Below are 24,015 nucleotides of genomic sequence, written 5' to 3'. Positions count from 1 at the left end.
AGATTAGAAATAAACTACAAGAAAAAACTATAAAAAACAGAAACATATGGCAGCTAAACAATATGCTACTAACCAATGGATTACTGAAGAAATCAAAGAGAAAATTTTAAAAAAATACTTACAAATGAAAATGAAAGCTCAATGGTCCAAACAAGAATGGTCAAGAAACAAGAAAAATCTCAACTAAACAACTTAACCGTGCACCTAAAACTAGAGAAAGAAGAACCAAACCCAACCTAGAGTCAGCAGAAGAAACTGTAAATGTCAAAGCAGAAATACATGAAACAGAGACAAAGAAAACAATCGCCAAGGTCAATGAAACTAAAAGCCAGTTCTTCACTTTAGATAAGTTTGACTTAATTGATATTTATAGAGCATCTCATCCAAAAGCAGCAAGACTACACCTTCTTCTCAAGTGCACGTGGAACCTTCTCCAGGATTGACCACATGCTGGGCCACAAGGTGAGCCTTGGTAAATTGAAGAAAATAGAAACCATATTAAGCATCTTTTCTGATCACAATGATATGAGATTAGAAATGAACTACAAGAAAAAAACTCTAAAAAACACAAACATGTGGCAGCTAAACAATACGCTACTAAACCATCATTGGATCATTGAAATCAAAGAGATATACATGAGAATGTATATCCACAGAAAGACACACAAAAATGTTTATAGCAGCTTTATTTATAATAGCAAAAACTAAGTAATCTAAATGATCATCATCAGGTAGATAGTTAAGCAAATATTGGTCTATCTGTAAAGTGGATTATCACTCAGCAATAAATAGGAAGAAACTGTTGACACATTTAACAACCTGGATGCATCTTAAAATATGCATGCTTAGTAAATAATATAGACGAAAAAAGAATACAAAAAGAATACACGCTGTATGATTCCATTTATATAAAATTATAGCAATTGCAAACTAATGTTTAATGACAAAAATGTAGGTCACTGGTTGCCTAAGCGGAAGGGGCAGGAGGGAGGGATTACAAAGGGATACAAAGAAACTTTCTGGACTGACAGATGTGCTCATTACTTTGATTGTTTGAAACCTGTAAGACTGTATATACTAGATATGTGCTGTTTATCGAATTCAGATTATACCTCAATAATGTTGCTTTATTAATAAAAATATATAAAAAACACACCCATTAAAATGTATATTTCAATATTAATTCAAACAAATAAATTGTTTTAAGAAAAGATTTTAAGATAATCAGGGAAACCCAGAAACTGACTAGATATTTAATGAGATTAAGGAATTGCTTAAAAATTTTAGATGAGATAACAATATTCCAGTTATTTTCTTTATTCTGAAACATTTTTGGATGATATGTAACATATCCTGGCAGTAGAAGTGGGTAGAGAAATCTATGAAACAAGAATGACCATGATTTCGTAACAGTTTAATTTCAACTACTTACTCGCAGTTTCAATATACCATTCTTATTTAAATACATTTTTTTCTATAACTTTTAACAAAAGGAGCTAAAAACAAAGAAATATTAAGGCGTCGTGAGGGTTTTGTAGCCTATTTGTGACAGAATTAAGAAATTGGTGGAACTGGATGCTACGAATTTGAGGATTCTTTCATAACTAAGATAACCTAATAGAAGTTAATAAATTCCAAAAAGTTCAGTAAGAATGGGTTCTGTGTTAAGACCACAAGGAATTGTCCTAAAAACATATGTCTAAACATAGAGAAATAGAACAAAAAAGTAGAGGCATGTAAGAAAAGCAGACCTGAAGTGGAAAAAAGACATCCAAAATAAAGCAAATAGTGCAGTTTAGAATAGGGCATTTGCCACAAGTGATTCCCTCCATGGAGGTGATCAGCCTGACACTGTTCACTCAGATGCACCTCATTCAAAGGTGTTCTTACCGATGCCCTGTATGCATTTCCCGTTATCACCTGCCATTTCAACAAGCCCCGCTGGGAACAGTATAAAATTACCAAGGATAGGTTCCTTAACCTTGTTGTCTATTGACCAAAAATTATTACACATTCTAGGACTTTTCTGGTGGTCCAGTGGTTGGGATTCTACCTGCCAGTGTGGGGGGACACAGGTTTGATCCCTGGTCCAGGAAGATTTCACATTCCATGAAGCAACTAAGCCCATGTGCCCACAACTACTAAGCCTGCACACCTGGATAGAGCCTATGCTCCACAACAGGGGAGCCGCTGCAATGAGAAGCCCGGGCACAACAGTGAAGAGTAGCTCCCGCTAACTGCAACTAGAGAAAGTGTGCACAGCAACAAAGACCCAGTGAACCAAAAATGAGGAAAAACAGAAACAAAACACACTCTAAGCAAACAAACAAAACAGGAAGATTCCATTGTCCCACTTGAATCAGCACTGAATTCAGTTTTTACTGTCATTTTAGCAAAGACTGGCTATTCAATAAGAGTTACAGCTAATTCTCAGTTTCAGGAAGGACTAATGCAAGTGTATTTCTAACAGTTATAAAAGCATAATAACTGCTATCAGTCTAAAGTCAACAATCCTTTTTTTGAATAATTCAAATATATTTACAGCTCTTGGTTTATGACAGAAAAATTTTGGAGAGAATTTTCTCTCAAAACTGCTTATAAACATAAGGTGTCAAATGTATGACTTGAGAACAATGTGATATGTAAAATTGATAATAATACATTTTATTTCTAAATGAGTGAAATTACAGAAGAAATAGCTGTTTTAACAACAGTTACCTTTATGTAGAAATAAGTGGGTAATGCAACATTCACTGCATGTTTACTGGGTGCCAAATGCTCTTCAAAGTGCTTTACATTAATTTGCCTGTGATAATTAATCCCACAAATTAGATAAAATTAACAGCTCCATTTTACAGGTAAGAAAATCAAGAAGGGAGATCATACAGCTAACAAATAGCTAACAAGTTTCACATGCAGTCATTCTATCTCCAAAGCCCACATTCAGCCTCTATGCTATGTAGGGAATAGGAGGGCAGAAAAAATGCTTAGATGGAAGACAGTTGAGATATGGACAGAGAAAGCATACAAATCTTCAATTCAGATGTCAAAACCTCCATTCAGACAGTTATCTTTTCACCTGAATTTGTGAAAATGTGAATCAAGGAAAAGTGGGTTCTAGACATAAAACTTAACTCAGTGAATACTTGACTGGAGCACATGGATCTAATCTAACATGTAAATAATACCACCTACTTCCTTCCAATGAAAGGAAAGAGAATTTCATGATAAACTTTGAGTTCCTTATAAATTTGCTATAAAAATTTTTAAAGAGGTATAGTCCTGCATTAAGAAAACTCAGTACATAATAATCTTCATTGTCTAAGCCAATATGCTTGGAAACAAAGTACAAAATAATTCATTGCAGATATTTTGTAATAATGCTTCCTCACCATTCTCTTCTCATGGTTAATAATTTTTAAGGATGGAAGGGGCAATTGTTGATCCATATTACTGAACAGGCAAATCCTCAGTGATCCTGGTAGCTCTTTCCCTGCTTACAGAACCACCTTCTCCCATTTGCAGTTCTTAATAGCAAGTTCATCTAAATGGCACTCTTAACCTTTCCTACCACTCAGTATAGGGCTTCTCAGGTGGTTCAATGGTAAAGAATCCACCTGTCAATGCAAGAGACGTAGGTTTGATCTCTGGGTTGGGAAGATCCCCTGGAGAAAGAAATGACAACCCACACCAGTATTCCTGCCAGGAAAATTCCACGGACAGAGGAGCCTGGCGCGCTACAGCCCACAGAGTCTCAAAGAGTCGGATATGAATGTTTGTGCTACAAGATCTGGTTCAAATTCTGGCTCTGCTACCTACAAAAACTAAGTTGTCTAACCTATATGTCTCAGCATTAGAATAATTAACAGTACCTTCTCCTTCACAAGCAGCAAAAGATTAAGTGAGTTAAACCATAGAAGCACTTAGAGCAGTTACTGGCATACAAAAAATGCTCGGTAAATGTTCAATTTATTCTTAAAGCAAAACACAGTTAGTTGTCACAGGTATCCTTGGACATTAGCACACCACAAGACAAGAAACATAATACTTCTGTAATGAATCAAGGAAGGAAGGAAGGAAGGTCATAACACATATAATTGTCAACAAAATGTGTCCAATTTGAGGAAAATATATGTACTCTGGGTCATAGGTTCGAGCATATGTTGAGGGTACATTAAATTTACCAACTAAGTAGCACAGTAGTAAAGAATCTGCCTGCTAATTCAGGAGACCCCAAGAGATGCAGGTTTGATTCCTGGGTCGGGAAGATCCCCTGGAATAGGAAATGGCACTACACTCCAGTATCCTTGCCTGAAAAATTCCAAGGGCAGAGAAGCAGAAGTCTACAGTCTGCAGGGTGCAAAGATTCAGACGCAACTGGGCACAGCGAGAAGTATGAAACCAAGAGTCTCACTGAATATACATTCTGGCTTGATCAATATCCAGACAAAGCTGAGACCAAGAGCATCTCCATCCTAAGATGTATTTATAAGCCTAATTTTGAAACTATAAAAAACTGTAATTGTATTATTAGAAATGTTAGTAGTAATAATTTTAAAATTTGACAAGGCAGTGCAGAAACACGAATTTCTCAGTGTGCTCAGCAACTAGAGCACAGCTGCTGTGCACTGCAGCTCCTGCAAATCTAAATGGATGTTCACTGTCCACCGTGGTCAGCAGAGAGAGAGAGATTTGCTGACTAGCTCCACCAGGATATCGCAGACAATGAGACTGCCACCAGAATCATTAAGTATTTATTTTGTCTTTCAGAATAACTGATTTAAATTATTTTGTCTAACACTATGAATGCTAGAATACCTCAATTAATTCTAAAGATTATAATTATGCTATAATTTACTATTATTCTGCCTTACATTATCTGAACTTGTATAATGGTTTACTGGCTCCAAAAGGATCCAGTTTTTCTGAGTGTATCTAGTTAACTCACTTCTTAACATTCATATACACTGTTGATCTATTTCCTTAGTTAACTCACTGTCTAAATATTCATATTGACTATTAATCTATTTCTTTAATTAAATACACTTCTTAGTTGTTCTGAATAGTAAATTAACAGCTTTCACAATCATCAATCATAGCAGCACTTTACTCTTCTAATAAGTAACAATAATAACAGTAGATATTTATATAGCTGGCCCCACCCTACATGAAACTCATGCACACCCAACCAACCCTTCTGACAGCCTTCAAATGTAGGTGCTATTATTATTCTCATTTTACAGATGAAAAGAACTGAGGCACAGAAAGATGAAATAACTTGCCCAAACTAGTAAATGGCAGAGCTGGGATTTGAACCCAGAACACTGGCCCAGAGTCTCTGCTCTTAACCACTTGATACCCTGCCTCTTCACAGCGGAAGGATGAGTAAGAGCTAAATAAATAGGTGACGGGGCTGTAGAAGAGAAGTATAGAAAAACAAGAAAACAGCACTTGTGAAAGCTTTTTGGCAGGTATGGTTAGGAGCTAGAGAAAGGTGCTTGCGAACAAGAAAAAGGGCCATGTGGTAAACATGTGGAGAAGGCATAGGCGTGTTGAACTTGAGGGCTCTTTGGGGGTCAGGCCATGCAGGACTGCGCAGGTCAAGGCAAGGGACAGAAAAAGGACAGGAAGCCACTGGGGGTAGGGTCTTAGTGGGAACACGCCGATCAGAATGACAGTGTGAAAGCCACTTTGGTGTGGAACAGGTTGATAGAAGCTGAGAATACAGGGAGCCCCCTTAGGAGCTCTGGTGAGAGAACAGACAGCAGTAGCTGAGACTAAGGTGGTGAGTGGAGATGGTAGATACAAAAAGGTACAAATCCTCAGGGTAGAGTGACAGATTGGATTCTGGAGAGACAGCAGGTCAAGAAGAAGGAAATCTCAAGAATGACTCCTAGGTTTCTGGTTTATGCAACTGGATAAGTGCTGATGCTGTTCTGAAAGACCGAAACACCTAATGAGAATGGGGACTTCCCTCGTGGCACAGACGGTAAAAAATCTTCCTGCATTGCAGGGAGAGCCGGGTTCTATCCCTGAGTTGGGAAGATCCCCTGGAGGAGGGCATGGCAACCCACTCCAGTATTCTTCCTTGGAGAATCCCCATGGACAGAGCATCCTGGCAGGCTACAGTCCATGGGGTTGCAAAGAGTCGAACACGACTGAGTGACTAAGCACACAGTGAAAATGGGGTCTGTGGACCTCAGTTCTGGCCACGGTGGGCATGAGGTGTATTTGGGATGCTGATGGGGAGGTGTTCAGGAGAAAGATGGACACACGGGCCTAGAATCCATATTGAAGGTTGGAGCCAGAGGTATATGTTCCGGAGTCAGGAGATAAACGACAATTCAAGCTGCAGGAGTGCATGAGACATTATAAACAGACATCAGACACATAGAAGAGGGTCTAAGGCAGAGCCCTGAAGAACTCAACATTCTAAAAGAGCAGAAAGACAAGGTTGAGCCTGCAAGGGAGGAACTGATGGTTGTGGTTAAGTGGAAATCAACACAGGCATACCTTGTTTTATTGTGCTTCACAGAGTCTGCCTTTTTTGTTTGATTTTCACAAAATTTTATTTTTTTTAAACCTTCTATTTTTTTTTAATTGGAGGATAATTGCTTTACAATATTGTGTTGGCCTCTGCCATACATCAACATGAATCAGCCACAGGTATATATATGTTCCCTCCCTCCTGAATCCCCCTCCCATCTCCCATGCCATCTCAGCCCTCTAAGTTGTCACAGAGCACTGGGTTGAGCTCCCAGATTCTGCCTTTTTAACATATTAAATATCTGTGGCAGCCCAGGCTAGCAGCACTATTTTCTCAATAGTATTTGCTCACTTGGTGTCTCTGTGTCACACTTCGGTAATTCTCGAAATATTTCCAACTTTTCATTACTGTTATATTTGTCATGGTAATCTGTGACCCAAGGTCCACAGACATCACTACTGTAATTGTCTTGGAATGCCACCAGTTGCACCCACATAAGACAATGAACATAATGAGTAACTGCTATATGTAGTTCTGACTGCTCCACTAACTGGTCTTTCCATCTCTCTCCTGGTGCCTCCCTATTCCCTGAGACACAATAATATTGAAATTAGGCCAACTAATAACCCTATAATGGCCTCAAAGTGTTCAAATGAAGAGTCAATCAATATGGCAAGCTTCATTGTTGTCTTATTTTAAGAAACTGCGTAGTCACCCCAACCTTCAACAACCATCACCTCCATCAAACACCAGCAACAACATCAAGGCAAGACCCTCCACCAGCAAAAAGGTTATAACTCACTGAAGACACCAATGATGGCATCTTTTAGCAATAAAGTATTTTTAACTTAAGGTACACACATTGGTTTTTTTAGACACAATGCTATTGTACACTTAATAGACTACACTATAGTGTAAACATGATTTTTACATGCACTGGGAAACCAAAAACTGTTGTGTGACTCACTTTATTGTGATATTAGCTTTAATGATGTGGTTTGGAATCAAACCCACAATATCTCTGAGGTATGGATGTGAGAGTTGGACTGTGAAGAAGGCTGAGCGCCGAAGAATTGATGCTTTTGAGCTGTGGTGTTGGAGAAGACTCTTGAGAGTCCCTTGGACTGCAAGGAGATCCAACCAGTCCATTCTGAAACAGATAAGCCCTGGGATTTCTTTGGAAGGAATGATGCTGAAGCTGAAACTCCAGTACTTTGGCCACCTCATGCGAAGAGTTGACTCATTGGAAAAGACTCTGATGCTGGGAGGGATTGGGGGCAGGAGGAGAAGGGGACGACAGAGGATGAGATGGCTGGATGGCATCACTGACTCGATGGACGTGAGTCTGAGTGAACTCCGGGAGTTGGTGAGGGACAGGGAGGCCTGGCGTGCTATGATCTGATCTGATCTGATCTGATCTGATGCTTGTAAAGTCAAATGTTCTGAGAGATCAAGAAAGTTGTAGACTGAAATATCTGTTAGATCTGGAGACATGTGATGACTGTTTCAAAAGAGTGGTGAGGACAGAGCCAGGCCTGGAGTGAAGTGAGGATGAAATGAAGAGGAAGTGAAGGGGAAGAAATGAAGAAAGAGTGCACACAACCCCGAAAAGGAAGGTGGATGAGAATGTAGGGGCAACGAGAGGCTTAAAACAAGAGAGACTTAGCACATATAAAATGCTGACTGGAAGACCAGATTTGGCGGGAAGAAGGTGAGTATGTCTGAAAAGGAAAGAGCTAACTGAGATTTCAGTGAAGTCAGAAGGAAATACGAACCAAAGGCTGAAGAGATTGGTGGTGAGACTCTATTTTACCATGAGGAAAGAAGCCCAGGAGAGTGTGAGGTTCTCATCTGATGGCTTCTAATTTCTCTGTGGCATAGGAAGCAAAGTTGTACTCAGAAAATAAAAGAGGAGGTATGAATGTCGGAAGGATAGAAGAAGGAGAAAGTGGGAAGCAGTGTCAGGGCTTTGAGGGGACAAGAAGTGAACCGGTCATTGGAGTGGGTTGGGGGGAAGAGTGATCCAAGAAATGGGCATTGCTGGGCAGTGTTGAGGGCTCATCTCAAAATGCGGTGATCAGGAATTTACAGGAGTTCCCATCAGCCTGCTGAGGGACTTGCAATACTCAGTCTGTGGGTGCAAGTAGAGAGATGGCAGATGGCCATCAGTTGTCCAGGAGGTGGATTCTGCTAGCAAGATACTCATAGACCCCATGGGCAAGGGTGCTAGAGATGGACTAAGGAACTAAGCTCCATGAAGAAAACAGGGAAGGAGGGACCAGAAGAAAATAAAAGGACAAAACATAGGGGTACTGAGAGAGAGAAACTAGTTACAGTACAGGCTGCTGATGATTTGAATTAATTAGTTTGATTATTCATTAACACATTAAGACCAATCCTCTGTGACATGATAAAAGGCTGAGCTTCCTGTTCTATGAAGACTTCGTATAAATCTTTAAGAAAAAGACCAACAACCCAATGGGGAAAATGAATGAAATACCCACTTAGCTGGAGATTCATCCTCCAGAGGGCCCAGGGACTCCTCCACCACTGTGGTCTCTTCCATGGGGGCAGCCGGGTCCGTGTCACTGCAAAGCGGCAAGAACCAGTCTAATCAAACAAATCTGTTTACATCAATGACCTTCTATATTCAAGACAGAAAAAAACACACTTTAATGCCCTTTTTCCCTCAAGGAATTAATATGTACATACAAGTAACCCACATCAAAATAAAAAGAGAAAAAAATGCTCTTAATTGCTAATCCATATAAATTATTTCCAAAAATGTAAAAGTATTTGATAAATACAAGTTTTTATTGATGGACTAAAATTAAAAACATATTGGAAAGGACCAGAACAACTATTCAAATCTGTTATTATCCTAGGAAATTCCAAATATTAACAGGAACCATAAAAATTCTCAATGTGTAAGCCTTAAATGACTTAAAATAGATAAGAATATGCCTATCATATCAAACTTTATCAAACTTTAAAAAATGGCAAGAAAGTAGAAACATTCCATAAAAAGGAATGTGTAGGATTACAAAAAGGTGTAATTACCAGATTACCAGAAAAATAAGGCTTTGAAACATTAATTTATATACTGTCACATCTAAATATACAATCTACAGATTAGAAAGTAGAGCACAAAAAAAATAAAAAAAATAAAAAAAAAAGAAATTAGAGCACAATGAAAAACAATTTGAATTTTAACTGCATAATAATCTTAATTTTTATGTTGATATTAATCCTATATGAATATTGCTTTTTAAAAAAGTATTAGCAAAAGAAATTTCATTCTCATGAAACCCAGAGGGGCCTGGCGGGTTACAGTCCATGGGGTTGCAAAGAATTGAACATGACTGAGTGACTAAGCACACGACTGGACTATATCATGGTGGCAAATCAAAATCTCAGTGTATTAAATAAGAATTTAAAGTCTTATGCTACAAAAAAACATTCAATTACAGATTATTACCACCTAAGAGCTTTGACTTTGTAACTCACAAAGCAATCTAAACTAAGTGCCCTGGGATATGCGTCATTGTAACATTGGGACATACCACCTACTAGGAGCACATTTTGGTCTCTTCCAAGGCCAACACTTACCTCTTAGAGTAAGTAATCATTTGGAGCCAAAATGATTTTAAATTGAAATGCAAACTGAAATGAGGTGGTAGTATTAAATAAGGTGGTAAATCAGATGATTCAGAAGGTACTTGTATATTTTAAAAAATATATTATCACAGTAAAATAAAATGAAAAGATCTGTAAACATTTAACAAGTTTCTTTTCAAGGACAACACAGATATGCAATGGTAGTAAATCTAACTTTATATTTGCTGTTATCGTATACATTTCTTTTTAAGGATAAAAATTTAAGAAAAATAAGTTTATGTAAAAAATTTAATTCTTCAAAAGAAGAAATGTGGAAGTCTTGATCTCCTCAAGCCTTCAAACTTGTGTAAAGCTTGCCCTACAACACATCCTAGGGCAACTCATTCCTCATATTTCCCTGCAGCCCTGAAATAACAGAAACAGCAGAACTAAGTACCTCCCCCTAAATAGCAAAACCGGTTCAAATCTGAGATACCATAAAACCTCAGAGAAATGCCAGATTTGAACCTCAGGTGGAACTTGTCATTGAGCTTGGATCTGCAAATAATTTTATAAGATCAAGATACAATATATATAAAAACTTTGGAAGGTCACAGAGAAATAAAGTATAGAATATCTAGTAATTTAAAAAAGCAATCAGACGCATAGGTAAATATACAGTGCCATGTGCTTGGGATATGAACAAATATACAAATTTACTTGGCTAAATAAGACAAAAGAATTTTGAAAGTGGTTTCAAAGCTAACTACAACATAGCAAACCTGTTTTTAAAAGTTATCTCATGAAACAAAAGGTTAAATTCAATTTCTATATAAAGCACACAAGTATAAAGACGCCACAAGCATACCACAGAGGACATAATCTTCAAGACAGGCAAACAAAGGTCCAGATATTTCCACTTAATTGCAGGTTCACAGAAGATACATATTTGCACCATACCTGGTATCTTTACCTGATCCCCAGGTGCGAACTCCATATCCTCCCATGTTGTCTTCAGTTTTGCTTGCTCTAGACAAAGAAAAAGTATTCCCTTAAACTAGAAACCTGTCTCCAGTCAATCTCCAAATTAGAAAAGTTGATCAGAAAGCTGTCCCAGGATCAGCTCCCTCAGGAATAATTGCATACTAATATAAAGTCAACTAAATATTAACATACAACAGATTCACACCATATATTACATCAAGATCTTAAAGAGACAATAGCATTAGAAAGAAACTTACATTTTATCATTCCCACCGTATCTCTCAAATTCTCGTTTCCCTCTCTGGTCAAAACCGTCAAAAGTTCTGTTCCCAGGACCACCTCTGCCTCTGCTTCGCATGCCCCCTCTTGGGCCTCCACGTCCTCGCAGTGGTCTGTCTCGATCAAACCTGTCAATTGGTCTAGGAAGAAATGAGTACCATAAAAAGTGGTGAACTGAATTAAAGAGCTAAGGCTTTTTTTTTTTTTTTTTTTGAGGAAAAAAAAATTCTAGAAGTTCATTATGGCTATAGTATGTTGGAAAGAACATATGTTGTGGCTTGAATAATAAATTAATAATTAAATTTTATTGAGCACATACCACCTTTGACACTGTTTGTGCTCTTGGCATACAGTTTATTCATTATAACTAGTGCCCACAGATGAGGAAAATAGCTGAAGATGATGTCCTTGTTAAATCCAGTAGCCACTTCTGTCTCTAGGTCATTTGACCCCTATGCATCATTTGATACTGCCAACCACTAGTTTTCCTCTGCTCTTTCTGGCTTCCCTTTCCCTGTTTGTCCTTAAAAAGTTCTTTTTGCAATAGGTAACATCCAAACATTCACAAGGTACTCATCCTGTTTCTTGGGTACCCAATTCAACTTCTTGGAGCCAGGGACTGCAGTCACATATAAAGAAAGGAGGGAGGAGGGTTCAGGATGGGGAACACATGTATACCTGTGGTGGATTCATTTCGATATTTGGCAAAACCAATACAATATTGTAAAGTTTAAAAAAAAAAAAAATTAAAAAAAAAAAGAAAGATTCCATACCTTGTCTTTTTAAGGAACATGTCTTGGATACCCTTCTTCTGGATACCCACCCATCTGTCTAAGAATATCAGCATTCCCGCCTCCCCACTCCTGCACACACCATCCTCATCTCTATGCTATTGATATGTGACCCTTTCATGTGCCCCTGTGTCTCTCATTTGGGGGTCTCTCTGATTCCAGGTCATAAAGACAGTTACTTCCTGGACATTTCTCCATGTCACCTCATGTCCCTGAAGATACATGACCAACACTAACCAAGGGATTAGTGTTGTGCTCCCCCTATGGTCCCTAACTCACATCACAGAAGTATCCAAAGAATCTGCCTTTTCTCACTCTTCCCCCGCCACACCCCCTGGATCCAGGGCCTGACTGTGCGCTTCTCCTCACTCTGCTCTTGGCTGCCACCGGGTCACAGTCACTCTTTATAGGAACTTGTTTCTCCTCCATTAGACTCAAAGCTTCTGCAGGAAGAATCTCATCTTTTTCATTGTTAAACCTTACGTTAATAAGATAAATTATATATATTTTTAATTTGTCAAGACTTTGAAAAACATTGAAAGCAACAAATTACTTATTGAAATCTAGTGACATTAGTGGCTCAAACACCAGAACTGGAGATGTATTTCAGTCTACTTTTAGGGCTGAAAATGTTACCTTAAAAAGCTACTATAGATCGTGGATAAAAACACACAAAATTCACAATTCTCCTTACTCAAAAAGATGAAAAAATACAGAAGCACTGATCATTAACTTTATGCCAGTCTCTTTCAAGAAACATCACCCTAAATCAGTTTCCCAAGTTGGCTTTTTCTGTCTCCCACCTCCTCTGACCAAAACCAAAATTTTAAATGGAGACTATTGTAGAATATGATTCCACATTACAATAAATATCTAAAGCAGAGTTCTAAAACAATAATAAATGAAAAGTAACAGTAAGTTCTTAACCGGGAAGCTCGACAGGGCCGTAAAAGGAGTCTACCTAAAAACTGAGAGGAAATGGAGCATAAAACCATATGTGGAAAATAATGCGAGTAAAAATTAGGTTTAAATGTACATGAAATCTAGATCAGATACTGATAAAATAACAAATTCATTAAAAATATGATAGTAACTGAAACTGGTCCCCAAAACAGCTTTGTGGTCTGGTTTATTTTAATCCCTTAAATAATTTTTCTTTATCCCACAGGTTTACCCCACCTCTACCCCATCCCAATTAAAAGTATTCTCAAGTGCTTCCTTATAATTCCCTTCTTATAAAAGATATCCTCTATTTTTTTATAGATTGGTAAGCATTGAGGAATCCTCAACTCCACTTAGGAAGCTTTATCGTGACATACAAGCAAAAAGAAAACAATATTGCACTGGGCCAACCGTCCCATCCCACTTTTCAGTTCAATTCAGTTCAATCACTCAGTCGTGTCTGACTCTTTGTGACCCCATAGACTGCAGCATGCCAGGCCTCCCTGTCCATCACCAACTCCCGGAGTTCACCCAAACTCATGTCAATTGAGTTGGTGATGCCATCCAACCATCTCATCCTCTGTCGTCCCCTTCTCCTCCTCCCCTCAGTCTTTACCAGCATCAGGAAAAGCATCTTTTCAAATGAGTCATCTCTTCGCATCAGGTGGCCAAAGTATTGGAGTTTCAGCTTCAACATCAGTCCTTCCAATGAACACTCAGGACTAATCTCCTTTAGGATGGACTAGTTGGATCTCCTCGCAGTCCAAGGGACTCTCAAGAGTCTTTTCCAACACCACAGGTCAAAAGCATCAATTCTTCAGTGCTCAGCTTTCTTTATAGTCCAACTCTCACATCCATACATGACTACTGGAAAAACCATAGCCTTGACTAGGTGGACCTTTGTCAGCAAAGTAATGTCTCTGCTTTTTAATATGCTGTCTAGGTTGGTCATAACTTTCCTTTCAAGGAGTAAGTGTCTTTTAATTTCATGGCTGCAGTCACCATCTGCAGTGATTTTGGAGCCAAAAAAAATTAAGTCTCTCGCTGTTTCCAGTTTCTCCATCTATTACATCCCTGTAATCTACTCTCTTACCGTAGTTCCAATAAGTAGACATGAGTACAGGTTTTACAGGTAAAGGGAATGAAGTTTATGGAGGGAGAAATTGGGAGTTAATGTTTAATGGGTATAACTTGGGAAGATGAAAAATTTTCTGGAGATGGATAGTGGTGATGATTGCACAACAATTAGAATGTATTTAATGTCCCTGCACTGTACACTTAAAACATGTGATGCATCATCATGTGTGCATGTTCAGTTGTGTCCAACTCTTTGCAACCACATGGACTGTAGCCCACCAGACTCCTCTGTCCATGGCATTTTCCAGGCAAGAATACTGGAGTGGGTTGCCATTTCCTACTCCAAGGGATCTTTCTGACCCAGGAATTGAACCTGTATCTCATTTTCCAGGCAAGAATACTGGAGTGGGTTGCCATTTCCTACTCCAAGGGATCTTTCTGACCCAGGAATCGAACCCACATTGGCAGGCAGATTCTTTATCATTTTACTACAAGTTTTAAGGCTCCAGGAGTTGGTGATGGACAGGGAAGCCTGGCATGCTGTAGTCCATGGGGTCGAAAAGAGTGGGACATGACTGAGCAACTGAACTGAACTGAACAAGTTTTAAAAATTCTTCCTGGTGAGGAAGAAAAAAAATTTAGACTTCTGAGTAAGTGATTCTTTTAGGACTGGAGCTGACTTTAAATGACCAGACGTAAACTGCAGAAAGAGCCAAAGAAAGAATCAAACTGTATGGAGTCAGAATAATTATCCAGACTAATTTCCTAACAGTCTGTTCTAAGAGTGTACTTAAGAGTTCATCATTTGGAGAATAAAGAAAAATTCTTACTGCATTAAAAACAGTAGCTGCATTCCCAGAATATATACAAGTGACACGGCTGATCTCTGTACCTAAGCCACACAACAGTTACTTGCAGCACCATCCATGGCTATTGCTTCTATGTGAAAACTATGTTCTGCTCTAGGGGAATAAAAATCCATGCCACTAAAACTCTGGGCATATCCTTATCCATAAATTGAGAGGACTGAATTAAGTAGTCTGTTAAGATTATCGAAATCCTATATACAATAAACATGCCCAATAAACATATATAGATATCAAATAAACAAAGATCAAATTTTATCGTACTGAAGTCTATAGAAAGTGCTATGAGAAATGCTCTTATAGATTACTATTAACAGCAACAGAATAAACTGACATGTTACTAGCGTGGTGATTTATCATTATGGAGTTGGTGATGGACAGGGAGGCCTGGCGTGCTGCGATTCATGGGGTCGCAAAGAGTCGGACACGACTGAGTGACTGATCTCATCTGATCTGATTAATAGTCCCCTCCAATTTTTGTTTGTTTCACACTACAGGTACCAATCCAACCTCATACTGAAGTACCAACTGGGTCCCAGATTTGGATACATGATACACAGTGGAGAACCACTGCTTTAAGACCCTAATTGGGATTCCTACTTTAAGAACTACATCTAGGAAAGGCCTTGTATGTGTAAAAGGCTGCTCACTGAGTATTATTCATGAAGCAAAAAGCTGAGCAAAGATCCAACGCTAATGGAATAATTACATTATAATACTCCAAACAAAAGATCATAACAGAACCATTACAAATGCTCACCAACACTGTCCACGACATCATCGTTAATGACTTCTACTTGTCAAGTGGAAAAGAAAGAATATATAGTACTCAGTGTATATGCACTGGTGAAGAGTTAAACCGTAGTCACCTCAAATGGTAAAAGAGTGGTTTAAATTTTTTTTTAATTTTATTCATTTTCTGAATTTTCTAAAGTGACTATAAAATTATTTTTATTAAAGATCTTATGGCTGTTTATCAAATGAAAAGTATTTTTTAAGAAAAGAGGAAAATTATCTTTTCTGATAGTACAAGACTTCACAAAATATATTTTCAAATTTCCTTGAAAGTAAACATTTCCTACATATTCCTAATATGATACACGGAAGGACACAGCCATCACACTTCTACTGTATCCCTGCCAAAATGCAGGACCTTGTCTCATGAGGAAACAGCAGGCAAATTCAACTCCAGACTGTTCTACAGAATAACTGGTTCATGTTCTTCAAAAATGTCAACTCCATAAATAAATGAAAAACTAAAGAGCTGTCTTAAGACTAAATGCAATACATGGAACCTCGCTGGCGATACAGTGGTTAAGAATTTGCCTTCTAATGCCGGGGATGTGGGTTCAATCCCTGGTCAGGGGGAACTAAGCCATGGGGCAACTAAGCCCAGCTGGAGAGCCAGTACACTCTAGAGCCCATGCTCTGCAATGAGAAGCCCGTGTGCCCCAATGAGAGAAGCCCCCGTGTACCACAACAAAGACCCAAAGCAGCCTAAATAAATAAATAAGTAAATGTAATGCACATTCCTGGACTCTGAACTGATTTTTTCCTTTTGCTAGCATATTAAAAAGCAGAGACATTACTTTGCCAACAAGGGTTCATTTAGTCAAGGCTATGGTTTTTCCAGTGGTCATGTATGGATGTGAGAGTTGGACTGTGAAGAAAGTTGAGCACCGAAGAATTGATGCTTTTGAACTGTGGTGTTGGAGAAGACTCTTGAGAGTCCCTTGGACTGCAAGGAGATCCAACCAGTCCATCCTAAAGGAGATCAGTCCTGGGTGTTCACTGGAAGGACTGATCCTGAAGCTGAAACTCCAAAACTTTGGCCACTTCATGCGAAGAGTTGACTCATTGGAAAAGACCCTGATGCTGGGAGGGATTGGGGGCAGGAGGAGAAGGGGACGACAGAGGATGAGATGGCTGGATGGCATCACCGACTCGATGGACATGGGTTTGGGTGAACTCATGGGGTTGCAAAGAGTCAGACATGACTGAGTGACTGAACTGAACTGAAAGGGATATTAATAGGACAATTGGTACAGTTTGAGTAGTCTATAGATTACATGATTCAGATAATTAGATAATAAGTATTGCAGCAATGTTAATGAGTTTGATAACTGAACCATGTTTTTAGGAAACATTCCTGCATCTTACTCTCAAAAGCCAAAGAAAAAAGATGTGTGTGTGTGTGTGTGTGTGTGTAACAGAGAGAGAAAAGGAGAAAGAGAAGGAGAGAGGAAGGGAGGAGTATGATAAAGAAAAGGTGGTAAAAAGTTTTTGGAGAATCTGGACGAGGATATACGGGGATTTCTTATACAATTCTTGCAACTTTCTGTAAATCATCCCTCAATAAGGCATTTTTTTCATGTTAATATATAAAGACTTATCCTTTAAAAAAAACTCATAATTTTGCTACTAAAAAAGCTGGAAACTTGACTTATAATTTATTTCCACAGAATAAATCCCTGAAGTAGGGGGGAAATACACAAATGCTTCCCCAATAAGCAGCTCTGATCTAGAAGGCTTTCTGTAAGCCAGCAGAATACAGTGGTTGCATAGCTAATTTGAACTAATCACCCCCAAAAAGCAGAATTAAACCTTTCTCTTGCCTTCATCCTCTAACATGGTGGCAGATATACCATCTCTGTTTTGAATGTGTAATGAAATACACAGTCAAGAAGTTAAAAGACTTTGGGAACAACAGATCGCTTGACATTAAACTGTACATTATTCTAGTCTCTTTTAGCTTTTTAAACTTTCTATTCCTTTAAATGTGATTCACAAGTAGTTTTGTTTTAACCTAAATCCAGTGCTATGTAGGTTTAATAATTAAAAACTTGAGGCAGCAAGTATCCATCCTGTTAATACTAAGCATAAGACATTAAGAACTGCTTCCTGCGTTCAGGTGGGTATGATAGCCCACATACTGCCACGTTACTCAGACTATATCAGCCTGAGACCATCTTCCAGGTCAGAGCACTCTCTAGAGAAGGCATGGAAACCTTAAACTGGCATTACACATTCTATCAGTTTTTTGGTCAAATTTCATCATAAATTTGTTTAAATTCATTAGTGGTCCAAATTAGTTCTACTAAATCAAGAACATAATTATACCTCTGGGCTAAACTTCAAAAGAAAATTTAGCATACTCCTGTAGAGTTTGTTATAAGAATGTCTTTCAAAGTTATCAAAAAATTATCCACTTTTTATTTTGTAATCATTTCCTGAACCAATGGGAGATCCTTCATGTGTTACCTAAAGCCGTATGACTTGTTACTTAGATTGGCAAACTATTCCCAGGACTGGCACCACCAAAAGTTTGCAAAGGCTCATAGTTCTCTGAAAATCCTTCTGTTTCCTCCAACCCTCCAAGCTGAGGTCTGCAGTACCTACTTTTCATCTGTAAACTTCTCAGGTGGAAAATCCGCCTGCCTCTCGGTGTCATAGGGTCGATATTCCCTGTAGGATCTCCGCTCTGCTCTATCAAGCGTCACCTCTGTCCCTCGGCTATCACTCCATCCTTGCGGCTCCCCTCTTCTGGGAGTTCGCTTCTGGCCTGAGAGGGAGAAATCAAAGGGAAGAACTAGAACCAAAGTCGGCAGCAGCACATTATTACAGGTACTTTTAAATTTCACTTTTCTAGAAATCAATGTCATAGGAATATTTGGGAAGTTTGAAAAACTTTAGAGAGAAAAAAAGTTGCTGATATTACTACTGCCCAGAGTTGTCTTTTAATAAAACTTTGACATTACCATTGAAGCATATGCTTTCCCTTATGTCCTAGAAAATATGATAAGATAAACTATAGCAACTAACCTACAATTAAGTGTCTCACAATGACTTTGTGATAGCTACTGAAGATATATATCAACTACATTTCACAAGAGCAGCTTTATCAAAACATGGTAGTTAAGGTCTTTCCAGAAAAGTAAAAGACAAGTACCCTGTGTTTGGAATCCCACCTATAGTTTATCATTCATTACCTAATACACTTTTCATTTTTAAATAGTTTGTACCATTATAATTATTCTCATTTGAAAACAGATTTTCCTGTTCTTTGATGGGATTTATATATTCATAATCACACTTCTCAAATATGAGGCCAAGTTGGTATTTGCCAACTCATGTAAGGGCCGGCCAGCATTTGAAGGGGTATCTCCTGTCCATGGAGAGGCCGGCACTGAGGAGCCTGGGGCTGGGGCCACTCCAGTCATCTCTATTCTCCCTTTACCCTTCTCAGTTTTGACACTTTAAAAATTTTCAGCAGAGTCTATGTCTTAAGGCATCTATTATTTGGTAAAATCAATGTATTATGAAGAACATTGTTACGTCTTAAATAATCTTCCAAAAATATGTTTATTCTTCCCTTGTATACATTTAGTAGGTCTCCATCTCAAATATTATGTATAACTTTTATTTTAGTAGCTTCAATTTTTCTTGGTATAAGTCACCGTTCACATTCATTGTATGGTTGTAAAAATATATTAAATGTATTTCCATTAATGGGTATTATTTAAACTACTGGGTTCCTTTCTTACTTAGGAGATACTCATGACTCTTAAGGAATATATGTTTACCTGTATTCTATTTTCCCATTTAATATTTTCTATCAAAAGTTTATAAAGAAGGCACATGTAAATATTAACCTAGTTTCAATAGCTTACTGATCTCATTTTAAAGCAAAAATCATGTTTGCAACATCACTAACACAAAACTGTACAATTTATTACTTGTTAGTTAATTACTTGAAATGTGAAATGTTACACAACAGACCTAAGTTCAATCTTAAGTTAATGTCCCATTAACCTAGGAAATGCTCAAATCTGATTTGAATCCTGAAGCCACAATCTAAACTTGTGACATGTTTAGGATACAGGAAAGATGTTATCATAAATAAAGCATTATGCTTTTATTTCAGAAACAAAACAGAGACTAACACTCATACCCAGCTGTCCAGGAGTACGCAAAGCCATATCCAAGGGCACACGTTACTAAGAGATATCAAATTTGGAAGAGGCATTTAAAATGTAAGGCAAAAATGTTATTATGAAAGTTAACTAACAAGTTGAAAACTGTAATAGACTATGACATAATAGCCATCAGCAAGTACCTCAACAGTAATAATACTTTCCCCTCAATGTAAAAAGTTATTTTAATACAGTTTCAAATTTCCTATCCATAACCTATAACTTATACTAAATATCTCCACTTAACCACACTTAAGAGCTTATTTCCACCTTCCAGTTTTCAGTCATTTTTAAAACTATATCAATTAAATTTGGAATTCATCATTCAAAACTTAAAATGACATTTGCTACATACTTTATACTACAGCATCTTCCAAAGCTTCTGTGTATAAGCTGAAAAGCATTAAATATGACCTGGCAATTTATTAGAATAATTATCAATACCCTGCAAACATTTCATTTTCTTTCCAAAATCCAAAAAACAAAGATAATAGAGGTCCAGTTTTTCCCACAACTTACTACTAAGAGATCAGGACTGCAACTGAAGCTAGTCGTTCTGTGCTGGATCAGCAGCTCCAAGTGGATAATGCAAACACTGAATTTTACTAGCCCTTTCGAAATAAAAGGCTGGCATATGCAGTTTGATCACTGATCTAACCCCAGCCCACATAAAGAGACAGAATACTGTAAAATTTACAGTGCAATTTCCCTGAAATAAAGTTGAGCTTTGACTTGGAGAATTTCTGAAAGGCCAGGAAAAGCAAAGCTGAAACAGCCTCTGAAGACTTAAAGAATACATTTTTTGAGTAAGGGTCTATATTGTCAAATAGTGAAGGATATTAAAAATCTATTTCTATGGGAAAATCTTATGATTTTCACATTCTTTTGTGATTAATGTTTCTGTTATATGTCAAACTTGTTTTGACTTTGACTCTTGTCTACACTAAGTATTCACTTTTAATAGCCAAATAAACTTTAAAAACTTGAGTGTTAGAGAAGTACAGTCCATATCAATTAGGGTTACAAAACCTTAAGAAGGAAGCTCTCTAACACCCATTACAGATAAATTCAGTATAGTAACTGCACAAATGGAAATTAATGACCTGTTTGCTCCTGAAATAACACACTTGAAAAAGAACTAGAACTACAAAACTTCCATTCTAACTACAAAATTAACTAAAATTCTTTAATACAGATCTCAAAAACCAGATGACCTGGATTATAAACAATTGACAGAAAAAGTTATTAGCATACTACATTATAATGCTAAGTTTATTTATTATGCTAAATGCAGGGTGCAACTGAGTTTATAACATCTGAAATTTAGGGGAAAAAAAGAAGTAGCTCTGTGCATTTATATGTGTAAATACAAAGTGTTAACAGTAAGAAAAGTATGGATTTTCACTTTACTTCATACACTTCTGAATTGTTTAAAATACAACAAAATGCATGACAATTTTACTAGTAAAAAGGTTAAAAAGCAATACATTAACAGAAAACTAAATTCCGTTTCTCACTAAAAGACAATACATATTTTCACTTCCTAAAAAATAGCTTAGCCTGTCCAATTCTTTTATTACTATATTTATCTAAATAGATTTAAGAGAAAAATAGAACATATACAAAATATACAATATATCTCAAGTCTCACTCACTGTTTAAATAGGCTCATATATGTAATTGCCTATCAAGAAATCTTGGGATATCCCAACAGCATTTAAAATAATTGTCAATATTATAATAACTTAATTTTCTGATTCTCAAGAGATATTGCTGGATTGAACTTTGCACAGATAAAGGTAAACATTACCTAGCTGCAGAAGTCAAGTCCCCAACAATCAAGTCAGGAATTATTCTCTCAGGACTGGGCTGACAATTTTTATCAAGCAAGGAACAAGCCAGTAAAGCCAAGTTGAATACACTGCCAAACACTGGCTGGCGTGGTCGAATCATGCATCTGAAAACTTTTTTCGGAAACCTTAGGACCACTATTTTATTTTTGGAAAACAGAGGAAACACAGGTGGAATCTTGGAGGCTTTACCACTGAAGCAGTTCAGGTGGGAAACGACTCTTAAGCACCATCCATGCCTAGGTGCAGTCAGGAGTACACCAAGCTTTGCACTGGCCATTCTGGCTAAGCAGGGAGTGGGGAACTTTGAATATTCTTGTTGAAAAGGTTAAAACCGCTTTTCTTAAAGCAGCCTGAGTTAATGGCAAGTTACACAAGCCATCAACACTACTTGATGTATTGAAAAACCCGTGCGGGATGACTGTTGTAAGCCACCGTAAGGGAGGTGGATGGGTGAAGGCACAGAGCTTGGAAGGCGCCGGGGACCCCGCGTCAACCCCCGCCGCATTCTGCTCGCGGCTCTGACGTCACAGCCCACCCCCGCGGTCACCCAGGCCTTCCCTCCATCACAGAGGCCCTAGCTCCTCACCCCGGCGATCCTTTCACACACCCCGAGTTCTCGCCGCCACCCCCAGCGGCCGGGTGCGCCCTCCTCCATTCTCCCTAAGAGGCGCTCCCCTCCCTCCTTCCCACGACGCTTCTTTTCGCCTCCCGACGCGAATCTTGCAGAGGTTGGGCTGGAGGATGGAGAAGGTCCCTGCTAGTTTTAGATCTGAGAGCCCTGGGGCAGCGAACCCAGTGTTCGCCCTCATACACCACCCAAGAAATATCCCTCAACTTTGCCCAACTTGTAAAGGCTCAGTCCCACCGTTCAGAAACCCCCTACTCCAAGCCGGCACTCTCCTTCGCTCCCAGAAGGGACTGGGAAAGGCCAGAAGGGGCGTGACACTCCCCCCACCCTGTCCTTTTTCCCACCTTCCTCAGCCACTGGGACCCTTAACTTCGGTCAACTCTTCCCAGCGCCCCCTTCCCTTTCTGGAACAGGTTCCAGCGACCCCAGTCTCGCAGTAGCAGGTCCTGGGGTGGCTGAGGAGGAGTGACCTCCATGACCCCATTCTCCTTCCCCTCCCGCCCACCGCGCCCACCCTGGGACACCCAGGTGCCGGGCTGGGCGCGCATACCGGGCGGCTGCGGGCCGCCCCCTGGGCTATCTGGCTGTTGCGAGCTGGGGGCCGGGAGGCTCTTGCGCTCCTTCTGGGACTCCCTCCGGCCGCCGCCCGCGCCGGGTCTGTGGCCCGAGGCCCCAGCCGGGCTCCTGCCGCCGCGGTTGCCAGCCCCGGCCGCCGCCGCCGCCGCCTCGTCGCGCCTCTTGCGCTGCAGCTGCTGCTGGCGCCGGCGTTCGGCCTCGCGCAGGATGTCGAACGGGTCAGACTCATCGTCTAGCAGCTGGTGGAAGCGGTTGGCCACGACGCAGCCGAAACTCTCCTGCATCGCGGCGCCTGCGGCAGCCGCAGCCACAGGACTTCCCAGAGCGCCCTTCATGCCGCCGCGGCCACTGCGGGCCCGCCGCGGGCAGCCCACGCGAGCGAGTCTCAGCGAAGCCGGCGATGAGGACCCATCCTACCCGCAGCTACTGCCCTCCCAGCCCTGCCCTGCCCAGTCCCGTCCCTCCCAGCGCCCGCCCCCGCACCGCGGCCGCCGCCGCCCGCCTAGCTGCTTCCTACCAACCAATCAGCGCACGAGGGCACGCCCCCTTTCCTAGCCGGCACGCCTGGAAGCCCAATCAGAGGCCGGCTGCTGTCACGTCAGGCGACCTCTATGCCCCGCCCCACGACTCAGCAGGGAGGGGCTGGACCCAAGGGGCGGAGCTGCTGGGAGGAGCAACGAATCTTGTGGTCCAGGCTGCTGGGCCATGCTGGTGGGTCACGGCCCTCATTTGTGTTTTATCTGAGACTCGGTCCACATTTATCATCGTCCACTCTTCTTTGAAGTGTATATATTGATTCGAAAACTATATAATGTATACTTACTATGTGAAGGTGTTATGTTGTAGGAGATACTAGCTCCCTGTTTCGGAAGATTTTAGTTTTAAGGCAGAAAAGTGCCCTGAAGGAAAAGCACAGACTTCTCTATGACCTACTTAAGAAGCTTGGAGAGGCTTTCCCATGG

General features: G+C 39.6%; 2 protein-coding genes across 3 annotated transcripts in view; one reads left to right on the top strand and one right to left on the bottom strand.

The window, feature by feature from the left end:
- The window catches only part of CDC14B (cell division cycle 14B), a 161,527-nt gene extending 145,554 nt beyond the window's left edge, over nt 1-15,973 (top strand). Inside the window, exon 14 of the mRNA XM_070795106.1 lies at nt 15,521-15,973. Within this exon, the coding sequence (XP_070651207.1) occupies nt 15,521-15,602 (82 nt within the window). The 3' untranslated portion in view covers nt 15,603-15,973. The remainder of the gene's footprint in view (nt 1-15,520) is intronic.
- Nucleotides 1-23,492, bottom strand: part of HABP4 (hyaluronan binding protein 4) — a 36,236-nt gene extending 12,744 nt beyond the window's left edge. The window contains exons 1-5 of one of the 2 annotated variants that reach the window (XM_019966542.2): nt 23,028-23,492; nt 18,423-18,585; nt 11,326-11,487; nt 11,045-11,113; nt 8,992-9,075 (exon numbers count right to left, since the gene is read on the bottom strand). In XM_019966542.2, the coding sequence (XP_019822101.2) occupies nt 8,992-9,075; nt 11,045-11,113; nt 11,326-11,487; nt 18,423-18,585; nt 23,028-23,388 (839 nt within the window). In that variant the 5' untranslated portion in view covers nt 23,389-23,492. The remainder of the gene's footprint in view (nt 1-8,991; nt 9,076-11,044; nt 11,114-11,325; nt 11,488-18,422; nt 18,586-23,027) is intronic. The other variant, XM_070795110.1, reaches the window with a different exon arrangement.
- Nucleotides 23,493-24,015: the final 523 nt, after the last annotated feature.

The sequence above is a fragment of the Bos indicus genome, chromosome 8 (genome assembly GCF_029378745.1).
Source record: "Bos indicus isolate NIAB-ARS_2022 breed Sahiwal x Tharparkar chromosome 8, NIAB-ARS_B.indTharparkar_mat_pri_1.0, whole genome shotgun sequence".
Lineage (NCBI taxonomy): Eukaryota > Metazoa > Chordata > Mammalia > Artiodactyla > Bovidae > Bos > Bos indicus.
Note: the sequence above shows the minus strand (reverse complement) of the source record. Positions and strands in the feature narration are given on the sequence as shown.